General features: G+C 33.7%; 3 protein-coding genes across 3 annotated transcripts; all 3 read right to left on the reverse strand.

Annotated features, from left to right (window-relative positions):
* Positions 1 to 36: 36 nt before the first annotated feature.
* Positions 37 to 6,678, reverse strand: LOC144845716 (alcohol dehydrogenase [acceptor]-like). Its single transcript, XM_078703143.1, has 15 exons — positions 6,439 to 6,678; positions 5,988 to 6,053; positions 5,280 to 5,425; positions 5,078 to 5,145; positions 4,205 to 4,254; positions 3,645 to 3,770; positions 3,418 to 3,534; positions 3,033 to 3,128; positions 2,448 to 2,561; positions 1,790 to 1,846; positions 1,460 to 1,554; positions 1,163 to 1,355; positions 1,011 to 1,063; positions 746 to 913; positions 37 to 549 (listed from the first exon to the last, which is right to left on the reverse strand). The coding sequence occupies exons 1-15, from the start codon at positions 6,676 to 6,678 to the stop codon at positions 420 to 422; spliced, it is 1,719 nt and encodes a 572-aa protein (XP_078559269.1). The 3' UTR covers positions 37 to 419.
* Positions 6,679 to 7,437: 759 nt separating this feature from the next.
* LOC144845913 (von Willebrand factor A domain-containing protein 7-like) lies at positions 7,438 to 15,245 on the reverse strand. The gene is made up of 9 exons (XM_078703423.1): positions 14,487 to 15,245; positions 13,368 to 13,733; positions 12,734 to 12,963; positions 12,133 to 12,327; positions 11,728 to 11,872; positions 10,605 to 10,841; positions 9,733 to 10,141; positions 9,417 to 9,579; positions 7,438 to 9,133 (listed from the first exon to the last, which is right to left on the reverse strand). Exons 1-9 carry the CDS (start codon positions 15,214 to 15,216, stop codon positions 8,453 to 8,455), a joined length of 3,156 nt encoding a protein of 1,051 aa, XP_078559549.1. The 5' UTR covers positions 15,217 to 15,245; the 3' UTR covers positions 7,438 to 8,452.
* A 377-nt stretch (positions 15,246 to 15,622) lies between these two features.
* LOC144845915 (von Willebrand factor A domain-containing protein 7-like) lies at positions 15,623 to 26,273 on the reverse strand. Its single transcript, XM_078703427.1, has 10 exons — positions 25,980 to 26,273; positions 23,596 to 24,351; positions 22,657 to 23,016; positions 22,250 to 22,479; positions 21,612 to 21,815; positions 21,030 to 21,171; positions 19,466 to 19,708; positions 18,568 to 18,979; positions 18,183 to 18,345; positions 15,623 to 16,772 (listed from the first exon to the last, which is right to left on the reverse strand). The coding sequence occupies exons 2-10, from the start codon at positions 24,341 to 24,343 to the stop codon at positions 16,296 to 16,298; spliced, it is 2,979 nt and encodes a 992-aa protein (XP_078559553.1). The 5' UTR covers positions 24,344 to 24,351; positions 25,980 to 26,273; the 3' UTR covers positions 15,623 to 16,295.
* Between the last annotated feature and the right edge of the window lie 1,161 nt (positions 26,274 to 27,434).

A 27,434-nucleotide genomic window follows, 5' to 3' on the forward strand; every position in this document is an offset into this window, starting at 1 on the left:
TAATGTTAAGATGTTTTAAACTGCTGACCCATTGACAGTAGTCCAACATGCATATTCCTCTCATCTACTTGCCATTCTATATATATATTTACCAGTGATTTTTTTTTTCGCAATTAAGGTTACATGAGTGTTACAGAGAGTGTAGAAATACTAGGTCTATACAAATTAAATGGTCATAAACAATTCATAATTTTATCTTGATACAATATTACAATTTGTTAAGTTTGTATATACACCTGTACCTATATCAGGAAGAATGAGCTATTAGTATTATACTATAGGTATTGTTTATATTATGAACAATGGAACATGATTATGAAAACAATGTGAATAAGTTATTTATTTATGTTATATTAGAAGTTTTATTGTTGATCAGACGTACATAACGAATTTGACAAACTAAACCTTTTTTTCTAAACTTAAGTTTCTGATAAAATAATAGTTGCAGCTTTTTGACCAATCATAATGCTTGGTGAGTTTGTATTTCCCGACGTCACTTCCGGCATAATTGACGCATCAGCAACTCTTAGTCCTTCTACACCTTTAACTCTGGAATGAAATGCATATCACAATGTTTAGTTATTTTTAAACAAAGCACTTGTTCTTATCTCCAAACTAATCATCTGTAGTGTCAATGAAAGGTAGCTAAAACTCTAAAATGAAGTATTACTACTATTATCATATGTCACTCTTTCATATTAATACTAATGGCAATAAATGTGTATTAATGAATGAGATTTAAAACCTGAGTTTAGGATCAACGACAGTCGAAGGATCATCTGCTGCCCCCATACGACAAGTGCCAGTAGGATGGTAAATAGTTGTTGCAATGTAGCGTACAAACTGGTCCCGATATTCGTCAGTATATTTATTTGCATGAGTGTCCGTAAAATCAGGAAGATTAAGTTCAAGTCTAAGAAAAATTTAAACGATTTGCGACAATATCTTTGATAAATACACAGTTCTTGCTGAGAAAGTATATACAATCATATCAACAAGGTAGTACTTACCCAAATGGCTTCATTACCTCTGTTGCAACAATATCCTGGCAAATCTTTAGCGCCTATTATTATAAACGGAAAAAAAATGTGAAAAAAATGCATTTGATCAATAAGCCTAACTGATGACCTTAATAGATTAAGTAAGTTCTTGGTTTAACTACCTTGGCCAATACATCTACATCTCTTTGATCTTCGAGATAGTTTGGCTGTATAAATGGTGGCGCCGTAGGGTCAGCACTGGTTAGTTTGATGAAACCACTACTGTACGGATGAAGCAACACCGGTACTAACATAACTCCTTCAAATGACTTGCGTTCATCTTCTGGGATATCATAGCCCAGGGAAGATTTGTATCTATAAAAAGTTTAAACCTTTTAAACATTGCAAGCTAAGTAAATGAAGCTCAGTTGTTAAAGAAGCTTTTTGTATTCGGATTTAAGATGGTGGTGGTGCCATACCTCTCTTCATAATTCAACAGATTAAACTGGCCTGTACCAAGTGCGAAGTAACTTGGAATTAAGATAATCTGCATGTCTGGCCAATCGTATTTTTTCTATGAAACAAACGAAAACATTTATAAACAAGTTTATGTTTTTTTCAAACAATGGTATTATAACACATGACATAACAATTAACTTGAAAACATATATAGTATATACGTTGGCCCCAGTAGTACTTTTATAACAAGTCTACATATTATTTTTATATCATTTACACAAATCTTTAAAAAAAGGATGGATTTTATACCTTCGACCTACATAAAAGAAAAACAAGTAACACAAACTAACCTCTAGTCCACTGTTTAAGAACGCAACAGCTTCAAGACCATTCGTTGATAGCATTCCCTGAATAAAGTAATTATAATTATTTTTCATAGATATGTTGTATATATATTTCAAATTAATTAAATTTATTTGATTTCATAATAGTCTGAATGATGTTTACTAACTTTAACCATGAAATGGAATGAGAACTTCTTTTAACAATCGAATGAAGAAGAATTTCAATAAATTGAATTTACAATTTGATGATAGTGCTGATAACCATCTTCTTTTTGTCTTTTGTGGGCACGTCCCACTTTCATTACAATTCTCTTTGTTTGGAGTTACCACAAGTTTAGTTTATATAATAGTTAAGGTAGGCGGTGTGTATATTTTTGTTCTACCAGTTCATGTGATTCTTTAATGTTTGGATGTTTTCAGAATTGACGACTTCGGCTGGCAAACTTTTCCAATACGTAATCACTCATTGTGAATAAGTTTATCTCATACAGCTCAGTCTTTGTGGAGATTTGGTTTGAATTAGTATTCTTATGTTTGTCAACTGTCAACTTTAGATGTTTTATTTTCAAAGAGGATTTAAATATATTAATAAATATCTATATATAACACTTTTTGTATTGTTGTTACAATGCTACACATTGCTACTGAATAAATTTAAAAATACCTTCTTCTGAAATAAATATTTCATTTTCGATGAGAATGTTGTGGCATACGCTTCTGTGAGCATTGTCTGTGCTCCTTGAGTACTGGTAGCCATTAATGGAAGCATCATATGATCCTATAAAATAACAATATTGTTATACCCTTTTCCCGTGAAAATACTTTTCATATTTAAATTAGCTAAAGTAGTAAAACCAAAGATATCGTAAGAATGAGCAAGTCGTCATTTTACTTACTACTTACTTAACAAGGCCAACAGCCATAAGTCGCGTGCTCTCAGAAAAAAATGAACTTTCAAAAAGTAATGTACTTTAAAACTTTTCTGTACATCAAAACAGTTCAAAAAGTACAGAAAAGCGATAAAACGCATAGTGATACCGGACCGACAGACAGACCGACCGACATAGTGAACTATTGAGTCGCGTCCACGCGACTAAAAATTGTATATTCTCACTCATGACTAAGTATATTCCCTCGAGAATATATACATTCTTGGGGATATCAATGTTCCTGAGCGAATACTAATTTAATTATGTGTAAATAACAACGTAATAATGTTGGTTTATATTATTATTATTATTATTTGTACCTGCAAATTCCTACCGACGGCAGGTAAATTAACTTTACATTCGATGCCGACCTCTTTTAAATCTTCTTCAGGTCCTATACCCGACAACAGCAAGATCTGCAAAAAAATTAATTAATAAACATGTAAAACAGATTTGTGAAATTCGTCGACGCAAAGCCCGGTGATGTAGACGCCGACGCCGTATAAGACGTCGTTCCACTTTCGCGAGTGTTGCGTTGGTTGCAAAAAGCTGAATCGATTCAACTTTCGCAATGCAGGGAATGTCTAAGTTGGACATCTGGTGATGTCCAACTTACGACAGTACATCATAAATATGGAAAACAAGTATTGAGATTAGGCTTTAATAAATGATAATAAAAATAATATTATAATGGTATGTGCATACGTGTGGTGATCCAACAGCTCCTGCAGACAGGATAATTTCTTTTCCTACTGGAATAAACTCCTCTTTACCATCTGACATTACATGCACACCTTTTGCCTTTCCATCAACAACTTCAATCTATTAAAAACAAGGCAGCATCCGACGTAATAATAAACAGATATTCAAAAGCAAAATGATTCTATTGTTATCATTACCATTTTGACTAATAAAAATGTGCGAGGGCTAACCTTCGTTACCAAAGTGTTGACCGATATCGTGAGATTTTTCCTTTTCTTGATTGGTTCCAAGAACGCTTTAGCTGAGCTGCATCGTTCTCCATTTCTAATCGTTGCTGGGAATTTACCAAATCCAAACTATGTAATAATATGAAAACAATAATAGCAGCGTACAGTATGTAGGCATATGTTTTTTTTTATTCACTACTGTGTTCAGTTCACGATTGTAAACGTAATTCAAGTTATATCAACAAGAAAAATGTAGACGCTCGAATGATTGAATCTCAAAATTATCGGGGTGGGGGAGGTGGGGGTTTATGTATGTTAAAACACATTTTTGATTCCAATTTAATTATAGTAAGCTGGGCCTCTTTTTATACTATTTTTATATACATTTTAAAAATGATGACAGTGCATACATTACATAACTTTAAGACTAAGTATTACTATATTATAATGAAAACTCAATTATTCTGCAGCTGTCACTAGGTAGATCTTAACTGATTATTGACATTCATCTAGATTTGAGTCGTATTGTTATCACGACGTATTAAGTATTATAAAATACTTACAATAGACTTTCTATTTATATCGGGTGTCGTCGGATAACCAAGTTCAATACCTATCAATGAACATAATGAAATCTCATATTTATATTAAAACAAAAATAGTACCACTGCGTAGTATGTTCGCTGATAATGTGGTTGTAAATAAATTAACAAACGATTTAAATTATAAATGAACATATCGGTAATACAATGCATATAAAATATCATTATTTAATTATGATGATCTATCATCGTGACAATATTACATGATAAAGAGAAACCGTACATATATATAAAACCGATCATGATAGGTACATGCAACAAAGTTTTTAGTCGCGTGGACGCGACTCTATAGTTCACTATGTCGGTCGGTCGGTCTGTAGGTCTGTAGGTCTGTCGGTCTGTAGGTCTGTCTGTCGGTCCGGTATCACTATGCGTTTTATCGCTTTTCTGTACTTTTTGAACTGTTTTGATGTACAGAAAAGTTTTAAAGTACATTACTTTTTGAAAGTTCATTTTTTTCTGAGAGCACGCGACTTATGACTGTTGGCCTTGTTTCATTATAAAGCTCGGACAAATAAGCTATTGCATGTGCCCTGACTAAATCTAATGGTGATTGGTTAATAATTTTTCTTCAACATGATGCACTAGATCACATTTCGTGATTAAGCTAATCACGTATTTGATTTTAATTACTGACTTGATCAGGGTGAGTGGAAGCATGGTTAATGTAGTAACATTCACTGTTGCTGAATATATAATTATAAATCATTAACAAGCAAAACTTATTATGCGCAATTTTACTCTTGTTTAATCCAATTCTCTCATTTGATGAACTAGACTATACTGTTCCATATGCTGGCATCATAGGGAAATGTTTCACTAAAAAAAACTCACCAGCTTCAATGAATGCTTTGGCCATCGGTGTCTTATAACTCTGTTCAGTAACAGATAAGCCAGGTTCACTGGAAAAGAGAAAATGCCGCAGTTTGTTGATTATTACCAAATTTAATTCGAAGCAGGTGAGTGAATAACATTTTGTTTTTAATCTGTATAATTGTATTATGTATTAGTTTAATGCTAGGTGTCTGTAAGATACCTTTGATTGTTCTCCAATATTTCAAAACAAGGCAATATGTCTTCCCAAGCCCAGTTATCGGCTCCCATTTCAGCCCATCTGTTAAAATCTGCTGGGCATCCCCGGATGTAACACATGTTGTTGATACTACTCGATCCTCCTACCACCTGATGTTAAGAAAATTATCTAAATCGTGTTATAACATGGAGGAAATAAAAAGAATGGAAAAGCAACGTATGCAGATCAAAAGGACCATGTACACAACACCGCGGTCAGCATGACTGGTTGCCAGTATTATGCTACAATAGAAATGTAAAAACATAAAAGATAAGTGATATTGAGCAGTGCTCATGACATTTGACCTCCTCATAATTAAATGTGACTGTACGCGACCAAGAATAGCTTGTGTAGTACACTATAAGCATTTGTCACTTTTAATTTGGTTTTTGTTTCTTTCCTTTCTTTAATTTCCTTTCCTTCCAACCTTTGTTCCTTCTTTAGTTTATTTCTTACAACAATAAGCACATAACATAATATTTTATTCTGTACTAATTCCAGTTATGATTACATACAATTGTTTACTGGGTTTATGTTCTATTGAGCATGTTATCTCTATTATTATGTGGTTCAGAAGAGGTTACAATAAGATCATTATCATGCAAAATATACTTTTTGTGACTATATTGTTAGATCAATAATGTTTGCTTATCTAGTAAAGTTAAAATTTACCTTCCCACGAGGCCAGTCGCACTTTTGGTCTTTCTTTCCCTTGCAAGCATACTTTTGTGATTCGATCTACCAACAAATAAAATAGATAACAATGTAAAGAGCTTATTATGATGAATCCATTGTAACTTTAATAGTATACCAAAATGGCGTTGTGAGTCTACGGCACAATGGTTAACTGAAAATGATCATCTTGATTATGAATATTGACTATTTGCTAACTACGTACTTGTGAGATAGTAGGCATGTCTACTGCTTTGCCATGAGAATCATGGTACTGTAACTGAGCTTTTATTTTAAACTAACCTAACATGGGATTCAAAAGAATATATATGCCTATATTCACAATCGAAATATCCCATATTGTTGTGTTGTTTCACGTCAAGAATAGTTGAATTGTTTTCAAAAAGAGTTTTCATCTTTTGGAAAAGACATTAATATTCTCTGTTCTCACCTTAAATTTCCAGTCCACATCCGACTGCTGTAGAGATGCCACTGCTAGTGGTACGTGTATTTCGGGTTTAGTGTCTTCTCCTCCAGCTTCTATCAGGAGAACATTGGTATCTGGATTAGCACTTAATCTGTTGGCTACAACGCAACCTGCACTGCCTGATCCTACCACTATATAGTCGTATTTATCTTCAAGATTGTACTTGTTCTGTTTAGGCCTTAACCAATCTAAGAGGTTCGCCATAGTTATTTATCTAGTGTAAAATGAAAAATACGCTCGTAATTTGACAATCCTTTGTGTTTGTTAAAAGGCTGTAATAAAACTTTCTACTAAATAACTTTGAGAGTTTATTTCTAAAGGTTGCAGAGACTCGAATAAAACAGGTATATATTATTTACAATTGATATCAAGATAAGTGTTAGGGAGCGATAGTCCGCAGTAGATTAGAATTATACTATAGTTTATAGGCGGTCATGTAAATACGGGTCTATTAATTATTATTAGGTTGGATGTTTACTAGTATAGTCACAATCTGGCGTACGAAAATAATGTCGAAGATGATGTTGTAAACGAGTAGGCCTATATAATGTGGCACTTGTGAATTTAGGTAATGTCTGAAAGTTTTCTGAGTTGGGATATGTGGACGATGACCGTGCTGTGGCAGTATTACACAAATTAATTAGGAATAGTTAAAAATGTAAACACTACGACTTCCTTCCTACGTAATTTTATTCACTCTTCTCTGATATCGAGATTACGGAAGAAATAAACGCTTGATTTAAAACGTTTTACACAAATGAACCTCACTTTTAACATGTTATTGAAGACAATCTCATAGAGATAAAAACACTTATCAAATTCAATCCGGTTATGATTGGTAGTCGACTGATAGGCCTACTCGTACACAGGTATATGAACGTTTCGATTGACATGCATTGTATGTTGACACACCAGTGTACCTATGACCTAATGAATTAATCTAGTGTGCGTGCTATTCCACTCTATTCTACCGGTGGTGCGCTAGTAGTACATGGGCTTAGGCCAGCAAAGCGACATTAGACAACATGTTTGTATGTGATAATTGTCACAGAAAATGTCTTTTTAATAGTCATTTCGACTCAATGATGCTTGATGAATGGTACTACAAAATCATAGAATCATTATTACAGGACCAAATAAGTTTAATTAAAATGTTTATTATACGAATGCAGTGCAGTATTCGAAAATGTGTACAAATAGTAAGAAGTAAATATCCATATAACATGCACAAACTAAAACGTATCTAAATATGTTGATAGTTTCCTTGGTGTCGTCGCGCCTGTCTACCTAAATACAATGAAATACTGTAAACTACTTAAATGTAGGAGGAATAATCTAACTTATAAATGATGACATATAGGTCACTATATTTATCTAAAAATAGATGAAAATGTAATTTTTTTTTTTTTATTGGTACACACTGAATGTATTCTGGCCCATTGTGATATCTGTCCAAACCGGTTAACAGTGTGTAGTCCTGTGAGTTTTTTACAGTCCTAACGTATTCCACAGTTCAAATGTATTAGGAATATTTAGAAATGTAGGCCTAATCACGGTGACTCCCTACATGTTGCGTAATTGTTATTTCATTTCCATTTATTAGGTCAATTTAATACAAAAATACTTAGTAAACTAAGTGTATTTAGTATAGTCTATTTTTTATTTTCTTTGCTGTTTTGTTTTGTATCCTTTTGTTTTTCTTTGAGGGCTTCTGTATAAATCAGCTTTGGCTGGATGGATGGATTAAAGAAATCAAACTTATCATGTGGAACATAAATAAATAGCCTAGTCCTATATTTGGTATTTCAATGTGATATTTAATTGAGTTGCTTTATTACTGTTTTTGAGTATTTTATTCTATACAAAAATTTGTTTTTGATTTAATAATCTGTCCAACTAACTAACCAACTACAACGCACGTTACTTATCATGCAAACGTTAACCTACTGGTTTCATTTCACTTTAAGCTTCTTTTGCATTATTTTAGTCTGAATGGTGTTGCATACTTCTTTGCTGTTCCATTTGTTGAGAAGATTGTCGGTGCGGGTTGTTCTACGCTTATTGACATTTCATCTTTTGGGTGTTTTTTGTGTGTCTCCACACTTTCGTAGATTTCTCTAAACCTTTCTGAATCGGGCAAACGGGCAGGTTTGTTAGATTTACTAACGTTGACCTTTTCTTTATGTATCTTCTGTTCTTTTGTTTTCTTAGATTGCTTTCTATTCTGTGCCACACAACAACAGCAACAAGCACACAGGACAGCCAGCAAAGCGGCAACACCACACGTTACCATTACAATATACACAAACATATCTTCATTCTTTGCTTCTTTTGTCTTCCCTTCCTCCTCGACAAAGTTGACTCGGAGTCGACCGATGTTCCCTACAACGTCCGTCGCGATTAATTCTACCAACGGGTCACAACAGCTGCCGTGGTAGATAGCTTTGGCTATAGAACCTGACACACCTTGGGTAAATTCAGACATTGTGAGACCGATTGCGTGCGATTCCTTTGAAGTAATGACGTCATAAAGACCCATTCCATTATCGACAACCTCAACAGCAACCGTAAAATTAGCGTCATTACAGCTTCCTTTTGATGGAAAGCACTTTCCAACACGCTCGACAATACTAAAAGATGGTGCAGCTTCATCCAATTCCTGAAAAAATATTAAGATTTAAACCATTTATCAGGACATTACCAAAAATCAAACTGTAGTAGTAGTAGTAGAGTTTTGTCATGATAATAAGAAAATTAGAAAATAAACTGTATAATTCATTCTTTTTTAACATTTCATCAGATTTCATTTTATTTTTAAACATAGGCCTAAATATGATGATAATTAATGTTGAGTTAATGAATCACAAGGAATTCAAACTTTTTGGAGATTGGATGTTACTATACAATTTACATATGACTACCTCGGTTATGACTTATATTACCTTTGGCTGAATGTTGATGGTGAAAACAAAGTAGTTGTAGTCAGAAGATGCTTTATTTCCTCTGATAACCAACGTCACAGTACTAGAGGTATCGTATGTTGTACCTATTGGTACATCAAACAGTATTTCTCCTCTCATCTCTTCATTCTTTCCCAGAACAAACCTGGAAAGAGAGATAACGCACATCGTAATAAGTCAAGCACCTGCATTATTGTCTCATAAATAAATAGTTTCCCCACATAGATTTTGCTTCCTGACAGTAGTCAGTTGTTTGGCTGGTTGACACTTTATTTAGAGTTAATTTTACTTATAATACCTGTTTGGTGTAAGCTGTTTTATGAACCCAGCACTATCAATGGCAGACACAGTGTATTCAGCAGACTCTCCGTCATTTACAGCTTGGAATGGAACACGTTCAGTTGATCCTGGTGACAGCACACGTTGTACATCACCACGGTCGGTTTTTACTGAACACTTTGACGTGCTAATAACTTGACGAAGTATTCGAGAGAAAGCATTTTTTATTTCATCCGAACCAATCACTTTTATTTGGAATGGTGACGATGGCAAGATTGTTTTTGTATACAACTTGTTAGATGCTTCGCTTGTCTGCAGAGGCATTGATTTTATAGTTTCCCCATTTGGTGATAAGAATTCAAGTTTATTGGTTAGTCCTACTTTATTCTTATCTCCTATCACGTCAATGAGGATGAAGACTTCGACACCTAAACAAAATGTCAATGTTAATAATTATGTAAATTAGTGGAAGCTTTAAGATGTACATGGAATGTTTTCCAAGTGCAAAACAAAATTTAAAAGAAAACACGAATACATAAACATAACAACATATCCTATCCTTTTAAGAAATGTTACATTATAAAGCTGGCATAGCATAATTATATTGATTAAAAATTAATAGTTTCAAAGCTTGTTTTAACTATCGGAACACCAATAAATACATTAATCAATTTTACAATGTCTATTGTTGTTTTATGAAAAAAACAATTTTGTAATGGATACATTGCCTACTTTATCCTAAAGTGCCATATAAACTGCATCTTAGGAATATTACTATACATACATTATTATTAAATGTGGTTAAAAACTATAGAATGCTACTACTATTTCGATCGATCATGGGACCAATAGGCCTACAGTATGTGTGTTTTAATGATCATTTAGGCCTACCTTGCGGCGGTTTTCCAACAAGTCGTTCTACTCCAGGATGAACTCCGCCATGTTCCACACCAAACGAAGGTACAAGATCTACGGAACCTTTTCCCGTTACATATACTGAGTACGTGAGGATAGAGCGTATACGCACTCGCCATTTCCCTGCCTCGGGATTTGCTATTTTAATAATGCGAATGTCTGTAAGTTGCAATACAGCTTCAAATATGTTACCAGTCGATTTCACGAGTTTCCCTGCAAATATAAGGTATCAACATCGTATCAGCGTAGAATATAAATTGTATTCCTGAATAATAAATAGTATTTTGTACAAAATTCCCAAAAATTTAGTAATAGTAATAGTACAGCATATACAATTAATTGTTAATGTCATTTTTTTTCAAAGTTCATTTTATAAATTTTGTCCGGTATAAAAACAATTTAATTCTTAATAATTTTTTAAGTCTGTGTGTATATATCATCATTTTGTTTATCCTTCGAAATAGTTGTTCATCTTCTTGACATTGTGCCTAAAGAAATATAATATGATGATGATTACTGCATCTCCGCTGAAAAGTCTGCCGACATTTCCGCTTGGGCTGCTCCGGATATATCTTTTACCAGTTTTTTCCAATCGGATCTTTCATTGGCTAGCTGGGAGTTATTGGTAGGTTGGTTCTCGGTCTTCCTCGAAATTTTATATTGTCTGAAATAATAGCTTATTGCTGTGTTAGCTGTTGTACATGGGTCTTGTCTGAGTATGTGACCCAATAGTCTCGACTATTTCTAACGAAGTTGGTTTTGTTCCTTTCCTTCTGTATACATTTATGTTCGATATCCTGTTTGGGAACCTGGTACCTAAAATTTTGCGAAGTTGCTGTCTGTGAAATGTGTCAAGTTTATGTGCTTCTTCTTTTGTGAGTCCCCATGTTTCGGAGTTGTAGAGTAATATACTTTTAACTAGCGAGTTGTACAGCTTCATACGTATTTTTAATTTTATTTTATCTTTTCGAAGCCACATCGAGTTTAGTTTGGTCATTGCTACACGCGATAGTTATTTTCTTCTAATTATGTCTTGTCTGTCCCCAAGGAGCGATCAAGAAATATAATAATATAAATAAAACAGAATCAACGTACTTACCAGAAGGATTGAATATCTTAACGTTAATAACTGTTCCTTTAACAGTGATTTCAATTTCGTTAATCGTTGAATCTATATTGACATAGTGACTCCGACCATCTAATGGATTCGTCACACCTTGCTGACTTGCATACATTAAAGTTATCTAAATAACATAAATGTGCATGTGAATGAATATTGTACACTAAGTATGCAAACACATAGTAAGTTGTCCTCAAAATGGCACCCGAGTCCAATCTCTTCCGCATCACCACCGAGATTAAGTTTGCGATGTGTAACAATCAATAACACATGGGACTATCTAATAATGAAACTTAAAATTAATATTAGCATCACTTTTAAAGTGTTGCAAGTGAAATAATAATCTAGAAAGAGGTTGACTAGGTGGATAATAGGAATTTTTACCTCTGGTTGACCTGAATCAATATTTAGCATCGAGGTTGCAGCCATAACTTCCTTTTTAGATAATGTAGTAACTTCACCGCCTGTTGAGAGAGCTACATCAACGTACGAGCTATCAATTGTGATTGCAGCACGTGGGTGGCGTCCAACATCACGTTGTCCGCGAGTACTACACGAACCAGATAACATATACTTAATCTGTAAAAACAATATTATGTAAATTTTTAAATTAATGATGACATGTGGTTAATAATAGTGTGATGTTGGCGAGAATTCAACTGTTTGAATACCAAACATGACGAAGTAACAATTCATGGTCAACGAACATTTACGCAATGCATACATGCAAAACCAGACATTCCGTTGATTGGTTCGGTCACTCTATTCTAAAATAAGAATATCAATACCAGCTTTGTAATACTGTTCCATTGGCCGCGCCTTTTGGCTTTCACCACATTTCAAAACGTTGTTTCACTCGACAATGACAAGCAACCTACAGTATTCTCCCACAGTCATCACCTTTTTAAAATAGGACCTTTGAGGTTTTCAGACCTTTAATAGTTAGTGCATACTGTACTGTTGTAGAAATGAAAAGTTAACAAACCTTAATAGTCTTGTACTTTGCTAAGGCAATAACTGACTCTTTCAAGTGTGCGTCTTTAGATGAAACATCTGTGAACACGAAACATGTCGAATAGGAGTCTGTGTTCTCTACAGCTAGACGTAAAGCATGGAATGAATTCTCTGGACACTCGATTCCATCTGTGATGTTGATAGATGATAGTTGTGAAAGGAATTCATCAGGTTCTTCGGTAACAAACGCAGGGCCATAATCTAAACAAAAAAACAATTGTGGAGAACACTCGCAATTAATTTTCTTCATCTGTATTTTCACATAGGTGTGAAATTTATTTCCTAAATTCAATTCAATTATATACACATCATGAATGTTTATGGGTGCAAAGGGGCAAATAATTTAATGAGGTGAAGCCGAGTGAAAATAGATAATTTCATCTTTCACCGAATGAAATTATTTGCCCGAATATAAAACATCCATTATTTGATTTTCGAATGCGCAGTTAACAGCGCTCCGATTCCTCACTGGGTAACACAACAAGAGTATACACTCTGATGTCAGAGTTGACTAAACTCAGTTTATTAAACTCCATGTGACCCACAATCGTCCAATAAAATGACAATTTTCTGTTATTTAAATCTCAATTGTTAATTTAGCTTACCTAGATCAGTAAAGGTTACAAGTACAAATTGTGACGGTTCGTTGATACTTCCATTCATTCGCTTAATAATTTGTCTTGTTCTGTTTTGAACAGCTTCAATATCATTTCTCATGCTACTGGTTCTGTCAATTACCATGCACATTGTTCCACCTATAGGTAAACCGAGATACTTTATAAATTCCTTGTGTCCAACAACTTTTCGAATGTCGTTCAGGATCATTTCAGATGCCTTTGTTGCTACTTTAGCAGCCTCATGATGGTGGTAGTAATGTGGAGATATTAGTAAGCTATCTGCGTCTTTGTTGATTCCACCGCGAGCATATTCAATTCCACTTGAATCAACTGGTCCTCCGTGGCTGCATTTTCCTTCAAACAAAGAGATAAAAAGTTTGATATTTATGTATAACTTTTATATTTATAAAGGAATTTATTTATGGAATATTCTATCACTAAACATAAAATATATAACTTTGTTCAAAACCAAATACAAACAAAACTTCACGTCACTTACAAAACTTCATTCGTTTTACTATGTCTTACAACAATAACATTGTAATTTACATTATGTACCGTCTATTTGTGTAAACTCTTTTTCTATAGATTACTCACTTGGACGATTTAAACTGTCTTATGTTCAGGTGGATCGGACATTTTCGTCAGCAATATGATGGAGTACCAAAGGATGTTTACATTAATGTACCAATTACATTATTGAACGCTTTTCCTGTTACATTTTACATTATTTAAAAGGTTCATAAAGGTTATTCTAGTTTCCTTACTTTGGTTAAATTCTTTCCTATACATATGTTTCGGATTTCATCATTTCCGACAAACAATAAATAAAATGTTTACAGAATGAAATGGTCGATACCAAGCTCTTGGGTATAATAGTATAGGCCTACACATAACGAATGTTTTTGAGAATCCATTCTATTTTCACGAGGCTAGGCCCAAGAGAAAATAGAATTTCAAAATTATTAAAACAAAACATATTGGTTCAGGCCTAGATCTTTAAAGCGACAGTTCGATACACACTTTCCTCTTTTCTAACTTAAAAGTCAATATTATGAGATTATTATGAGAACAAAAGATAAAGCGTGTTCTTTGCAGAGAACTTACCAACACCATTAGGCTTAACCACAGGTTCTCCCTTGTGATTTTTCTGATCACTACAATAGCCACTTGTAAGCTTATTATTCGATATTATAGTTCTGAGAATGTTATTTTTACATCTTCCAAATAGACCGCAATTGTCACACGTTTCTGTGTTTTGATCAGCAATATTATCAATTTGTGATCCTGGAACTCCTAGGCTAGGATGTGGCTGACGGTTCCCCATCTCGATCCAGTTAGAATGGCTGTAGAAATCTTGCAAAGTATGAAACAGCTGACCAGTTTTACGTCTGGCTTCTTTGTAGTTCTTAGCTTTTATTGAAATAATCGCCTCCTGCCGTAGTCGAAGTAATCTGTTATTGCTTTCTATGAACGTTTCAGCATCAAAATGGGCTGACGGTAGTTTCTTTGAACTGTCGTCGAAATCTACATTTGCGTTTGCATCCTTAAAATCTTTAATAGCCTCCTCAAACCTTGCAGTGGAGACCTGATCACCGTAATAGGCCCGAAGGAGATCGGATGCCGAATCATATGGTGCATTCTTACTAAGAGGCTTGATCGGTTGTAGCGGTCGCGGTGTACTTTTAAGAAAGTCGTAGGCCACGTTTAGAACAGCATTTTCTGTGATCTTAACATGAGTTTTTGAACTTGGAGAAGTTAAACCAAGCCATTCATTTGGAATAAAGCAGTCAACATTTACAGTTACTACGGTGACTAACAGCAATGATAAAATCATGTTTAGTGTGTTGTTGCTCTAGCATCAAATCTAGACTATTTTACTGTTCTGCGCTTTATATACGATTGCCCGCTCACTCATGTGTTATTGGTTCAATGTCCATCTTCCCATTTGATATAATTTCATTGAGACCATATGTTCGATTTTCCAAATGAAAGCAATTGCCATTCTAAAACATTAACTTTCGCGTTTCATATAGGACTAAAATTGCTTAGGCATAATTGGTTAATGTTGAACATTCCCAGTTGAGAAATGTCACTGATATTCATATAAGATTATGTAATATAAGATTTTCTAAATGAAAGTCGACTTGCATAATAACATAACTAACTTTTAATCAGAACTATCAGTGCAATATGCAATATGTGCCGAAATTAGAAATGACAAACTTTTAATAAACCAGAGATCTAGAACAAAGTACACAAAACTAAAATAAATAGTTACTTCCTGTTCAAATATACACTATAATATTTGTTTTATTGTAAAATATTGTCTTGACTAAAGCTACTGTTAATAATTTAGCACAATCAACTTTTTTCATTCCAATAGAGACTTCGGTGCATAGTTTGTCTAAATGTTTTGAGGCACCATATAGAGGCCAAAAAGTAACATTCATAAGATGTGAGTCGATGTGGTTTTGTCGACATATCTGGTTAATTTAACTATTTTACAAAACGACAACATAGGTCTATAACTTAGGAATGATGCCAGGCAGGCATTTAAAAGGTTTCAAAATGATACGTATAATTCCAACTCAAAGGTAAACATGATCAGTAACATAGCTGCTAAAATAAATATTGTTGATACCCATGAAATTATATACATGTCAATGTAAAGGCCAAAAAATAATAAAATTGGGCCTAAATAATGTGAATCTTTTCGCTGACCGTTAAAGGTTAATAAATGATGACAAGTTTGGTGAATTTCACACATTACAAAAAAATGTTATGTGAGGTTATTATCAATGTTGTTTATATTTTATAATAAACAATAACACATTAAACTCTACAGTACCGTTTAAATTCATTTCAAATAATGCAATACAGTAGTGTACATTATATACACAATCTTAGCTCTAGTTATCTGATGAAAATAACTTTATTTCTTATTCTCTTCCTACAAATAATACAAATGACCACTAGAATTAAAACTCCAACAATTGCTAGACCAATGCAGGCAATGAGGATAAATGTACTAAGATTCGACTCGCCATCGACGGGCGAAGTTGAAATGTTATTTATCTCAATAACACATCTACCAACGTTTCCAACGACATCAATGGCAATCAGTTGGAACTTTGGATGGCAACATGTTGAGTGGAAAACTCCTTTGACGCTCTGATTGGTTAAGCCTACTTGAAAATGATCTACATTCTGACGACCAATATCAGTCTGCGTTGGGTATTTTGCTTGAATGTCATACAAGCCATATCCTATGTCCATAAATGAAGCAGTGACAGTATAGTTAACTTTTTTACAATCCGTAGTTGGTCCTACTGTCGAACAATCGCCCTTTGTTTCTACAACAGTACATGTTGGAGGGTCTTCATCAAGATCCTGAAATTATATATAATAAAAAGGGAAATTATATTATTGTGATTTGCATACAAGTGAGTGCGAGTGGAGTGAGTGGAAACGCTTAAAGATGTATTGTCCCCCTGAAAAAATAATTTTTAAAAAATGTTTTGTCGAATATGCCATTTAATGTAACATAATAGTTATCCACTTTGACCAAAAATTGGATCGAAAACAAATGTATTTACCTAAAAAAACTGTAATTTAAAGCAAAAAATGGTCAAATTGGCTGCCAGCCAATGGATTTTTGGTTGAATTTAACCATTTCTTTTTGTCATTTTATAAGTAAAAACATTATTATTTTTTTTCCTGTTGTTTTTTTCTACGAAAGTGATTACTTTATTAAAACTACAAAATAAAATATTTAAAGTCTGATTTTAATTAATCTTCATTTTTCAGGTTTTTGACAAGTGTATTGTTGTTACTGATGCTATATTCAATTCAACTTATAATGGTATTGTTTTTATGATGGTGGCTTACTCTAGGCATATGAATACCGCTGTTCATTATGTTATATGCATTGTTGATGTTTTAATCAGTAAATTTACCTGCAAAGTGAAACTAACTAAAGAATTTGGCATAGAGTGGGTGGTGGGTGATCAAAAACATACAATTATATAGTTCTTGGCAACATTTTACAAATTTACAAGTTGTAGATAATCTTGTTTTCATCCTACTGCGAAAGCAAAACTAAACTTTGCAATCATAATTCAACTTAATTTATTAATTTCCACTATCTTCAATTTGCTAGCAATGAACAGTAATAGAAGCACTTGATTAAAGACACACAAAGAATGTTCGCGATTTGTGTCCGTTATATTATATTATGTGAAAAAAAACTGCATTCCATTCTCCTGTTTCCATCGGGTTTAGACAATATTAATGACCGTGAAATGACTGGTGCCTGTTTTCTTTACATCATATCTAAATATTGTTTTATTCTATTGACCATGTGCTAGGAGTTTGAAAACTATGATCTAAATGGAAATTAAGCGTAATATATGTATATCCGGGATCTTTTTGCATGTTTGCTGATGATTTAGTCATCTACACTGCTGATGAGTCAGTTTGAATCAGTATGAATAATGTTGGAAATTGGTATAACTTACAAAAAATAAACTGCGTGTAAAGTCTAATGAAAACTAAGCTTTTGTTAATTAAAATTAGAAATAGAATATGTAGCCCTTCTTTCTCATATCCAAGTAGGTAATAGCCATTGAAAGTAGTAAACAACCCTTAGGCTTTTCTAGGACTTATTATATTCGCCACCAATTCGATAAACATTATTGTTTATAAAATTAATATTTTAAATAAATTGGCTGAAACACTCAGTAAATAAAAAATTTACTCCAAGTACAATACAGTGTACAGTACATATGTCAGTCAATTTACCTGAGGCGCAACAATGACGTCGAAAACCATGAAGTTGAATGTTTGACCTGCAGTGTTTGTGTGCACGGTAAGTGTCACTGTAGACGTCGTTCCAAACGCTGCGTGTTTAGGAGCTTTTAACGTGATGTAACCATCAGCCGAATCATTTACTTGAAGATTTACTCTGCAAAAATTAACCCATACAATCAAAGTAAACCAGACCACCTTGTAATTGTTACAGTGTATTTAGTGTTGTTCTGAATAGAACAATTGAAAGAAACTTCCTAAGACAGACATTAGGTTTGGAGAATTATAAGACTGAGAATATATGTGTAGTAATGCAGTTGCTTAATATGTTACCGGTACCGGCACTTAAATAATACAAAAGACTTATCTTAACACTTACCTGTCTGGCGTTACCATTTGAACAAAATCTTTTTCATCCGTAGCTTTTATCCTGAATGCTGCAGGCTTACCGATGTTAAACACTGTGAACCGAACATCAGTGGATCCCCCAGGCGCTAAAGTACTGTTCTTCGTGCTGGCGTAGGCTATGATCTCTGTTGTTGACGGTTCCACTACGGTATTCAGTAACCGATGTATCACATTACCATTTCCATCCCTGCCAACCAATCGCACTAAGAACGGAATGTCTGGAGGAATCGCCTCAGCAGTGTACTGTGATATTGGACTGATCTTCTGTAATGATTTACTGTTTAGGATTTTGTCTTTTATATTTACTAAGTCCATTTGTTCCATCCTAGCAATATCTTGACCAATAGCTCCAAATATTTTCATCATGATATGTGCTGGTTTTCCTGGAAATGAAAATTGAGTTGAATTGAAACGAATTTGATGAGAAGGTGGTCAATTTTAGGGGAGTGTTAGGAAGGATTAAAAACAGATTTAAAAAAAGGTATTGTTTGACCCAATCAAAATGGACTATTTTTGTTTGTTTTCTTTTTGTTTCGTTTCTCTCTCCTTTCCTGTGGCAGTTGTCATTAAACCAATGGTAAAGCCAATGACTACATGACTCTTTAAAAGAACACAGTATTGCGGATGATGTCAACCAGTGTATCCACCATGATGATGCTAAGTATGAACGAATGATTAAACTACCATGCATAAAATCCTACATAAATTTGTTCAGTTCAGTTTTGAAACACAAATTTAACTTTTCTAAAACAAATATCCAAAACAAAACTTATACATAATACAAATTGATACTACAATTTACTTCTCCTAATTATGATATAGTATGGCTGCATAAGTAGGTAAATTATTTTTTAAACGTAAATTGGTACCTTTTAGTGGTCTGCCACCAATCTCTTTGTGACCTGGGTGTGGTCCGTCCGTCACGCTTTTTCCGAAGGTGTGTATAAAGTCTAGCGTACTCAGTCCGTACACAGACACGCTATACGCCATGAACGAATTCACTCGTATTTTCCACATACCAGGCACAAGATTTGTCATTTTTACAATATGCAAGGTAGGTAAGTTGGCGATGAATTTTATTTTACCAGTAGTGCCGATCTTTCTTGATTTGCCTACAAAAGATGATAAATACTGATAAAAAGTACGGTTCGTCAGTAGGCATATTCTTATCATGAAGACATAATGCATGATGAATAATAAGGGGAAACAATATAAATATATATATTCAAATAGAATTGTTAATAATACACAATTCAATGTAAATAATTGTATGAATATCATTCAGTTATAATTATGACGACTCAAATTCTGTAAGATTGAATCCATATTGTTTTGAAGTAGACCTATTCATTCATTCATTTCTTTATTTCGAATAGTACATCCATAATATACAAACAAGAAGAGAAACAATTACACCAGAAAATTAACAATATAAGCAACTTCCACAAAACCAACATACAATATCCTAAAAAACCAATTTGCACCAACGCTGATGTAGGTTGGCTTGTGGAAGTACCTATATTCTTTAAAGCTGTTTACCCTATAAATGAAGACACAGAAACGTTACTAATGAGATCCATGTAATGTAATAATTATAAATATATTGAAAGAATACGTATTTAATGTATAGGCCTACATCAGTAGGCTTACTATGTGTATACTGATCAGAATATTTATGAATGTCACGACATTTTAAATACAAAATCGATAAATTGGTTACTTTAATTTCAAAGTAGATATGATCTAGTGTTATATAATTACTTGTTTTTAATTCTGTCTCCAAAAATGTACGAAAAGCACGTTGTCTTTTCCTATTTCAGAGTTTCTTTCTTTTTCAGATCTGATTAAGCTCAAGTACAATTCTATAATATTAAATACTTTTAGTTTGATTAATTACTCTGGGCGATACGATGTGCTCATTATCCCCTTTACGACGGAACAGACTGGTACATAAATTAGTAATATTGTAAACAAACACAAATGCCAAGTTTTCCTTGTAGTTTTGTTAGAAACTGCGTAAAGTATCTAATTGTATTGCGCATGCGTACAATGTGATCCAATAATCTTCCATCCTGAATTTTTAACACACCACTATGCCCAACGGTCCGATTTAAGTTCGTACAACATTTTTAACTTTGGAAAATGATATCATTGTCAATTCAATTCAACTTTCAACGGAGGCCCAGGGGGTGTTCGCATACAAAATAGAAATACAATTTCAAAAATATTATTATGTACAGTATATAAATATATATTGAGGTTTATGTTTAAACGATTGTAGATGTCGACATTGTTCTATTCAGGTGCCCATTATAATGCAAGGCTACGTTTTTTTATATCCAGTCTTAGGTAAAGGCTTAGCAAAATGATGGTTCTACAGTAAAGAGATTATAATTCTGTGTTCTTAATATTCAAACTAAAATGAGCACATACCATTTGGGTCAATCATGTTCATTTTTTCGATGTATCCATTAACTTCTATTGTTACTTCGGTCAGTGTAAGGTCTATTGGAAATACATGTGCTCGGCCATTATTAGTCGTGGGTGGTAAATCGTATGCTTTAAATAAAGATACCTGTATAGGAAATATAAATGTACATTCAGCAATACTGCTTAAATAAAATGGATGTTTGCACATTTTGAAATAGCATCCAAATGCAACGAAATCATTCCGTTTATTTATATTCCGTTCATTTATAGTCCGTTGGCCACCATGGGTCAACCAATGTCCATCAAAAGACTCTAACAAACTCTCACAATTTTTTATTTGACTGATATAAAATACTCAAAAGCAACCGGCTTACGCCTAAACAGTACATAAACAAGAAACAAAAGTAAACTTGAGAAAAGTCTAACACACTAGCCATGTATTGTCGGTACTAAAACAATATTTCAGTTGCAATACGATAAAACGGTCTTCGTCGTACCTTGGATTATCATTTATTCATTTTATATACTTTTTAATGCAATGATTTGCATGTTGTATTTGTTTGGTTCTCTTATATATTGTAATACCTTGGACAATTGAACTGTGCTCTCAATAATCTGTGTTCCTTCCAATATATCTTTTTTGGTTAGATCCAAAGCTTGTCCTCCGGTTGAAAAAGCGATGTCTGAATACAATTTGTTTCCTGTCGATGCCCTTTTGGTCCGACTGGCCCTTCGACGACGCCCTGTATGGCCGGAGTGCCAACATTTTCCGGACACAAAGAAGCTAACCTAAAGAAGATAGTAATTTTTCTTCAAGATGTTACCATACTCTATAAAACTTTACTCATTAAATTGAGTAAATAAATGGCAGTTGTAAAAACGTAGCCGATTCTCGATTCTGACTAACATTAACAAAAACTACAACAAAACTAGCCTTCAACAGAAGAAGCGCAGAAAGCGTTGAAATAACGTTGGGCAATGTATTATAGTGTCTGGAGAGATGAACAGTAACTAACCCAGACTGGAGTTATCATGACGAAATAAAGAAATGTTTTGTCGGTTAGCATGGTTAGTAGGAGAATTGAAAAAAAGGTTCTGGAGAAAATAAAGTATGCTTCATTTCATTTCAAATAAACATTTATTTTCTTCCTTTAACATCACATAACATAGAAAACAAGTAAGTGACAAATTACTTTGTGGATATGAATATTCATGATGATTACCTCTATTTTCTTATGCTGTGCAAGCGCCACTACAGAATCCCTCATCACCTCGTCTTTAGCCGAAGCATCGGTGAACACAAAACATGATGAATACGGCTCACTATTTGTTAAAGCTAAGCGTAGCCCATTCAGGGCTAACTCAGGACAATCGCCTCCATCTTTGGTTTTAAGATTGTTTAGTGCTGATTTAAAATGATCTGCATTATCCGTAACCGTCGCAGGTCCAAACACTGTCAGATAAATTATCAATGCAATATTAGTTTGGAAACATAATTATGAATTCGATTATGATTCGTTTAAAACAGTGATATTGAAAGTCAATCTGTTTGGAAAGATATTTATTGTTAGAACCCGTAGCAAGAGATTGGATGGCATATTCACAACAATAATCAAAAAAATCTGAATACCTGGATCATGGAATGGTACCAGAACAAAGTTAGCTGGTTCTGCGTCTGTACCCATCCTGCTATCAATGATGTGATAGGAACGGTTGATGGCCGCATCCATATCGTTACGCATGCTGCCACTGATATCCATCACGATGCAAAGTGTACTGCCTAGACCCAAGTTCAGAAATCGAGCAAATGCTGATTCTCCAACAGATTCTCGTAAATTCTGTAAGAAAGTCACCGTAGCCTTGATAGCTAGATGAGATGCTTTCTTATGATAATAAAAGTGTGGAGACAAATGAGGGCTGCTGGTGTCTTTGTTGATACCGCCCGCCTCACGTTCTGTATTGCTGGAACCTCCACCATGTGAACATTTTCCTGTTAGTGAAGACACACACATTTATATATTATATTCATTATTGATTTTACGAAGCTGGTCAACGTGGTAGGAAGAAATACAATGTTGAAGGAATGGAAGATAATAATTTTAGGAGAAAGAGTGAAGAAACAGAGAGAACGACAAATAGAAGACAAGATAAAGACGAAGGAAAAAAGAAGACAATAGACATAGATAGGGGGAAGAATAATAGAATAGACAAAATACCGAAAACAAACATGTTTACAGATTACGTTTGGAAAGTTACTCGTTGATTTTTAAATAGCCACCGAAAATGAGTGAGTAGGATCGGGTGAAGGTGAGATATGTATTCCTTTTCCATTCGTTGTGGCACTCTATTCACTACACTAGCGTCCTTATTATTATCACATTTGTTTACACAAAGCACATGCTGTGCTAGGCTAATTTTAGAAATACACTGGCCCGAGTTGACAGACAGGTCATTTCAATGAGCAGCATTGTATTCCAAATGTTTAACATTTCAATAATCTTTCAGTAAAATGAACATATAAACATACACTGCATAGGCCTATGGGTGCAAATAAGTAAATAACACAAACCTATTCCTGGAGGTTGATGAATGGGTTTTCCTTGACTGTTCACCTGTCCCTCGCTGTATCCACTTGTAAGGATGTTGTTTATTTTTATGTAATTGAGGACATTGTTTTTACATGTTTTACTTTTACTACCGCAATCAATACACGTTGGTAAAGTAGGATCAGCGAGTTTACCTAAATTACCCCCGGATACACCTAAGTCCGGGTTCAAATCATCAGTTTGTCCAATTTCGATCCAATTTGAATGACTGTAGAAGTCTTGTAGAGTGTGCAAGAGTTGGCCACACTGTCCACGCGCTGCCTCGAAGTGACCGTCAATAATTGACGATACGACTGCTTGCCGAAGTGACAACAATCGTTGGTTACCAGAGACAAACTGTTCAGCATCAAAATGTGCCGCAGCCAGATGGGAAACTGTTAGATCTAAGTCTACATTTGCATTAGCTGTGGTTAGTTCTTTGATCGCTTCCTCAAATTTCCTTGGTGATGCATTATTGCCGTAATATGCTATGAATAAGTCCGTTGCACTGTTATAAGGGGACCTACTAGAGAGTGGCTTGACACGCTGTGAGGGACGTGGGTGCTTTAAAAAGTAGTCTGTTGCTACATCTAATATTGCTCTTTCTGTAATTTCAACGTGTGTGAATGTGTACTTAGACGAAAATTGTAGCCATTCGTTCGGTATGAACGCATTGGCGACGAAAACCAACAGACTGAACCAGATCAATGACGTCACGTAAAATATTTCCATTTCTGGAACTACAAAAAAAAACATGCTTTTTAATTTAAAAAAAAATTAACATGATTTGATTGTTTACTTAACATTTCATTTTTTAAGCATAAATAATATATTATTTACCGGTATATATTATCAAAAATGCTGATACAATTGGGAAAAATTACCAACATGCAGAAAACAAAGCGTTATGGTACGAAAGTTGAAGGTTTTTAAAAAGTGTCGCACATTCAGATAACGACGACGTACGGTAATGCTTATTTCTATTTATTTAGAGTTAACAAAACTGTACCAATGCTCATTTCTGAGCATGTGCAGAATGTTTTCCATCGACAAATAATTAAGTCTGAACTCAAAGTTAACTTAAAAAACTTAAATTATTAATTATTTTCCCACCATTATGCTAGACATAATATTTCCTTATAAAAGTTCCTTTTCACTTTAATGAATGTCAATTAAATAACGTGGACTTTAGTTAATGAATATGAAGGATGTTCAATTATGTTGTATTTCCATGATCCTTTGTTGCGTAGTGTTAAAGATTGATTTGATTGAAAAAGCATTGTTTAAATGTATGTGAATCAGCCAATGTGTAATATGACTCACTAAAAATAATATGGTGGAAAAAGAAGTTTCTCATTTTATTGCTTGTACTCTGGTTTCAGATTGTATGCAAGATATTTGTAGAGTAGGCCTATATAGGCTTGGGGTCTACTTCTTTTAATGTAGGCTAAAGAATGATGATGACCGAACATGTTTATAAAATAACTCTATTATAACACAAATAAATGTATCCTTTCAATGTGATTGTTTAAATAACATTTACGGGCCGTTTCTATTGATAAACGGTAACGGTTCTATTCAATGGTTCTGTCACATGAAAGCTTTTAAAAAAGTTTTCGTGCAACGCGAGAGTGGTGCCTTCTGCATTTAAAATTGAATAAAGGTTTAGACTGCATGTTGTAAAAAAAATAAAAACCTAGAACAGTCAAACTACTTCATGAACATTTTACAGGACTAATTCTTAATTAGGCTACGGTATTTAAGATTTAATAACACAGTAACTAGTTTTTGCTTTTCTGTTTTGTATTTTACAAATTTCTTATTACATTTTGACTCAGGATATTTCAAATAGCGATGTTAATTGAGGCTTGGGATTGTGAAAACTGTTGACTCATGTTGCAAAACAATATACGGTGCCTTTAACAACAAAAAAGAATGTTAAGAAGTAAATACTTTGTATTAATGGTATGATATTAAAGAAAACAGAAATTAATGAAAAAAGGTAGAAAATGTTTGAAACATGAATGAATAAAGGTGGTGGTGAACTACAAAAGAAATAAAAAAATATATGGTGCCTTTTTAAAAGTAAGAGGCACAATTAAGAAATCAATATTTTTTTATAATAAAAAAAACATTGTTAACATAAGCTAGGCCTTCCTTAAAATGTCGTTTGCTTCTTGTCACTTTCACTTAATTGCCATCGCGTAAAGAAGCGAAACTAATTTTGCCGATTGTATTCGTTTTATACTAACCCTGACTCCAACACATTTACGACACCCAAGTATGATGGTGCCAAACATACGCCTACCTGATATGATACATTTAAATATTCCTATACGTCACAATTTTCATAATGAAATTTACGTACCGTAGGCCTATACAAAGAGTTGTCAGTGCTTGTGAAACTTTGGAAAAAAAGAACGCCCATTGCTTGATTTAGAAGTCATAACTGAACTACTGTACATAAAGTTAACCTGTGACAGCATGATAGTCATCAGCTTAATTTACAGCGTTTCCTGCCATATAGCCTTCTGAGGGATTCTCTTCCTTTAGTCCCCGGAGGTCGGCTCTCAAATAAAAAAAAACTCTTACAGACACAATTATTTTATTTAAACATTATTATAAAGGATCAACGAACAACAAAACGTATGCACACGGTCGGGCGAATTTTTCATTCTCGATTCTAGGAACATAAGGAATAAACTTATAAGCCCTTCATCGATGAGTCAGACTTTCCAACCGTTGACTTCGGCTATTGGACATTATTTTATTGAGTTGAATTCCTAATAATGATTGAGTTAGTCTTTCTTTGTTGAGTAAACGGGTTCTTTTCAAATGCTTCAACTTAACTTAACTTCAACGAAATCGTAATAATAAACAATTAATAGAAAATACTGATGTGCAAAACTGAAAAGTTAAATGGGAAAAACAGTATACTTAAAATTGTTTTCTTAACGTTTGTCTATTTTTTTTTCTTATAAAATCTTTTTTTATAATAAAACAAAACTGTTAAGTGGATTTTAAATTGGTTTTCAATGGTTTTATTATATTATTTCTTCTTTGAAATCGTAACAAAACAAATAGGCCTAATGGAAAATACAGATATGTGCAAAAGTTGAATGAAAAAAAAACCAGTATATTTAAAAATTGTTTTCTGAATGTTTGTCTATTATTTCTTATAAAATCTTAATTATATTAAAACAAATAATGAAAAAAAATGGTGTGTGCCAAATTAGCTGAATGAAAAATAAATCACAATAATGTTAATTAAAATGTCCATCCGTTAAGTAAAATTCGGCTATCTTATATCATAGTTAGCCTAAGCAGTTGAGGATCCAAAAGGGGAAGGAGGTGATCGGGTGCCAGGGCCTAACAATTGTAAAATGGAATGTGTAACTAGAGTATGTATAGAGAATTTCACCAAAACACTTTAACCAAAAGACTTACGCCTTACAAGTCACACGGGTAGACTCTATTTACTGGTAGGACTAGGGTATGCCTATGTTTTCATTACAAAGAATAAATGTTTGTATTTTCTTATATAGACTTATGCCATGTGAAATTCTGCTGTTTTATTTGACATCTGTACATATGTTATTGTTAAATTGTGATCATGACAATAAAAAAATATCTTATCTTGTTTTATCATTGCAATTCCGAAATTAAAACTATGATTTTTATAGAATTATATTTTTAGCAGGCCGACGAAATTATAACAAAAATAAGCCTGAATTCGAGTCAGAATTCGATTGAATGTTTGAATATATAATGGGGGTTTTTTTTTTGCGTGTGTTCCTCCATGAAAGGCAATTAAAGAACTACG

The sequence above is a fragment of the Antedon bifida genome, chromosome 6, assembly GCF_963402885.1.
Source record: "Antedon bifida chromosome 6, ecAntBifi1.1, whole genome shotgun sequence".
NCBI lineage: Eukaryota > Metazoa > Echinodermata > Crinoidea > Comatulida > Antedonidae > Antedon > Antedon bifida.

Excerpts from the sequence above, each read along its gene's own strand:
- LOC144845716 (XM_078703143.1), bottom strand. The coding sequence starts at position 6,678 with ATGGCGAACCTCTTAGATTGGTTAAGGCCTAAACAGAACAAGTACAAT. Across the intron at positions 3,535-3,644 it reads TCAACACTTTGGTAACGAAG|ATTGAAGTTGTTGATGGAAA; the intron begins GTTAGCCCTCGC and ends TGTTTTTAATAG. Across the intron at positions 1,064-1,162 it reads ATGTAGATGTATTGGCCAAG|GCGCTAAAGATTTGCCAGGA; the intron begins GTAGTTAAACCA and ends TTATAATAATAG.
- LOC144845913 (XM_078703423.1), bottom strand. The coding sequence starts at position 15,216 with ATGATTTTATCATTGCTGTTAGTCACCGTAGTAACTGTAAATGTTGAC. Across the intron at positions 12,964-13,367 it reads TGTAACCTTTACTGATCTAG|ATTATGGCCCTGCGTTTGTT; the intron begins GTAAGCTAAATT and ends TTTTTTGTTTAG. Across the intron at positions 9,134-9,416 it reads CCATCAACATTCAGCCAAAG|GAATTGGATGAAGCTGCACC; the intron begins GTAATATAAGTC and ends ATATTTTTTCAG.
- LOC144845915 (XM_078703427.1), bottom strand. The coding sequence starts at position 24,343 with ATGGAAATATTTTACGTGACGTCATTGATCTGGTTCAGTCTGTTGGTT. Across the intron at positions 22,480-22,656 it reads GGTACCATTCCATGATCCAG|TGTTTGGACCTGCGACGGTT; the intron begins GTATTCAGATTT and ends TTTATCTGACAG. Across the intron at positions 16,773-18,182 it reads ACGTCATTGTTGCGCCTCAG|GATCTTGATGAAGACCCTCC; the intron begins GTAAATTGACTG and ends ATATAATTTCAG.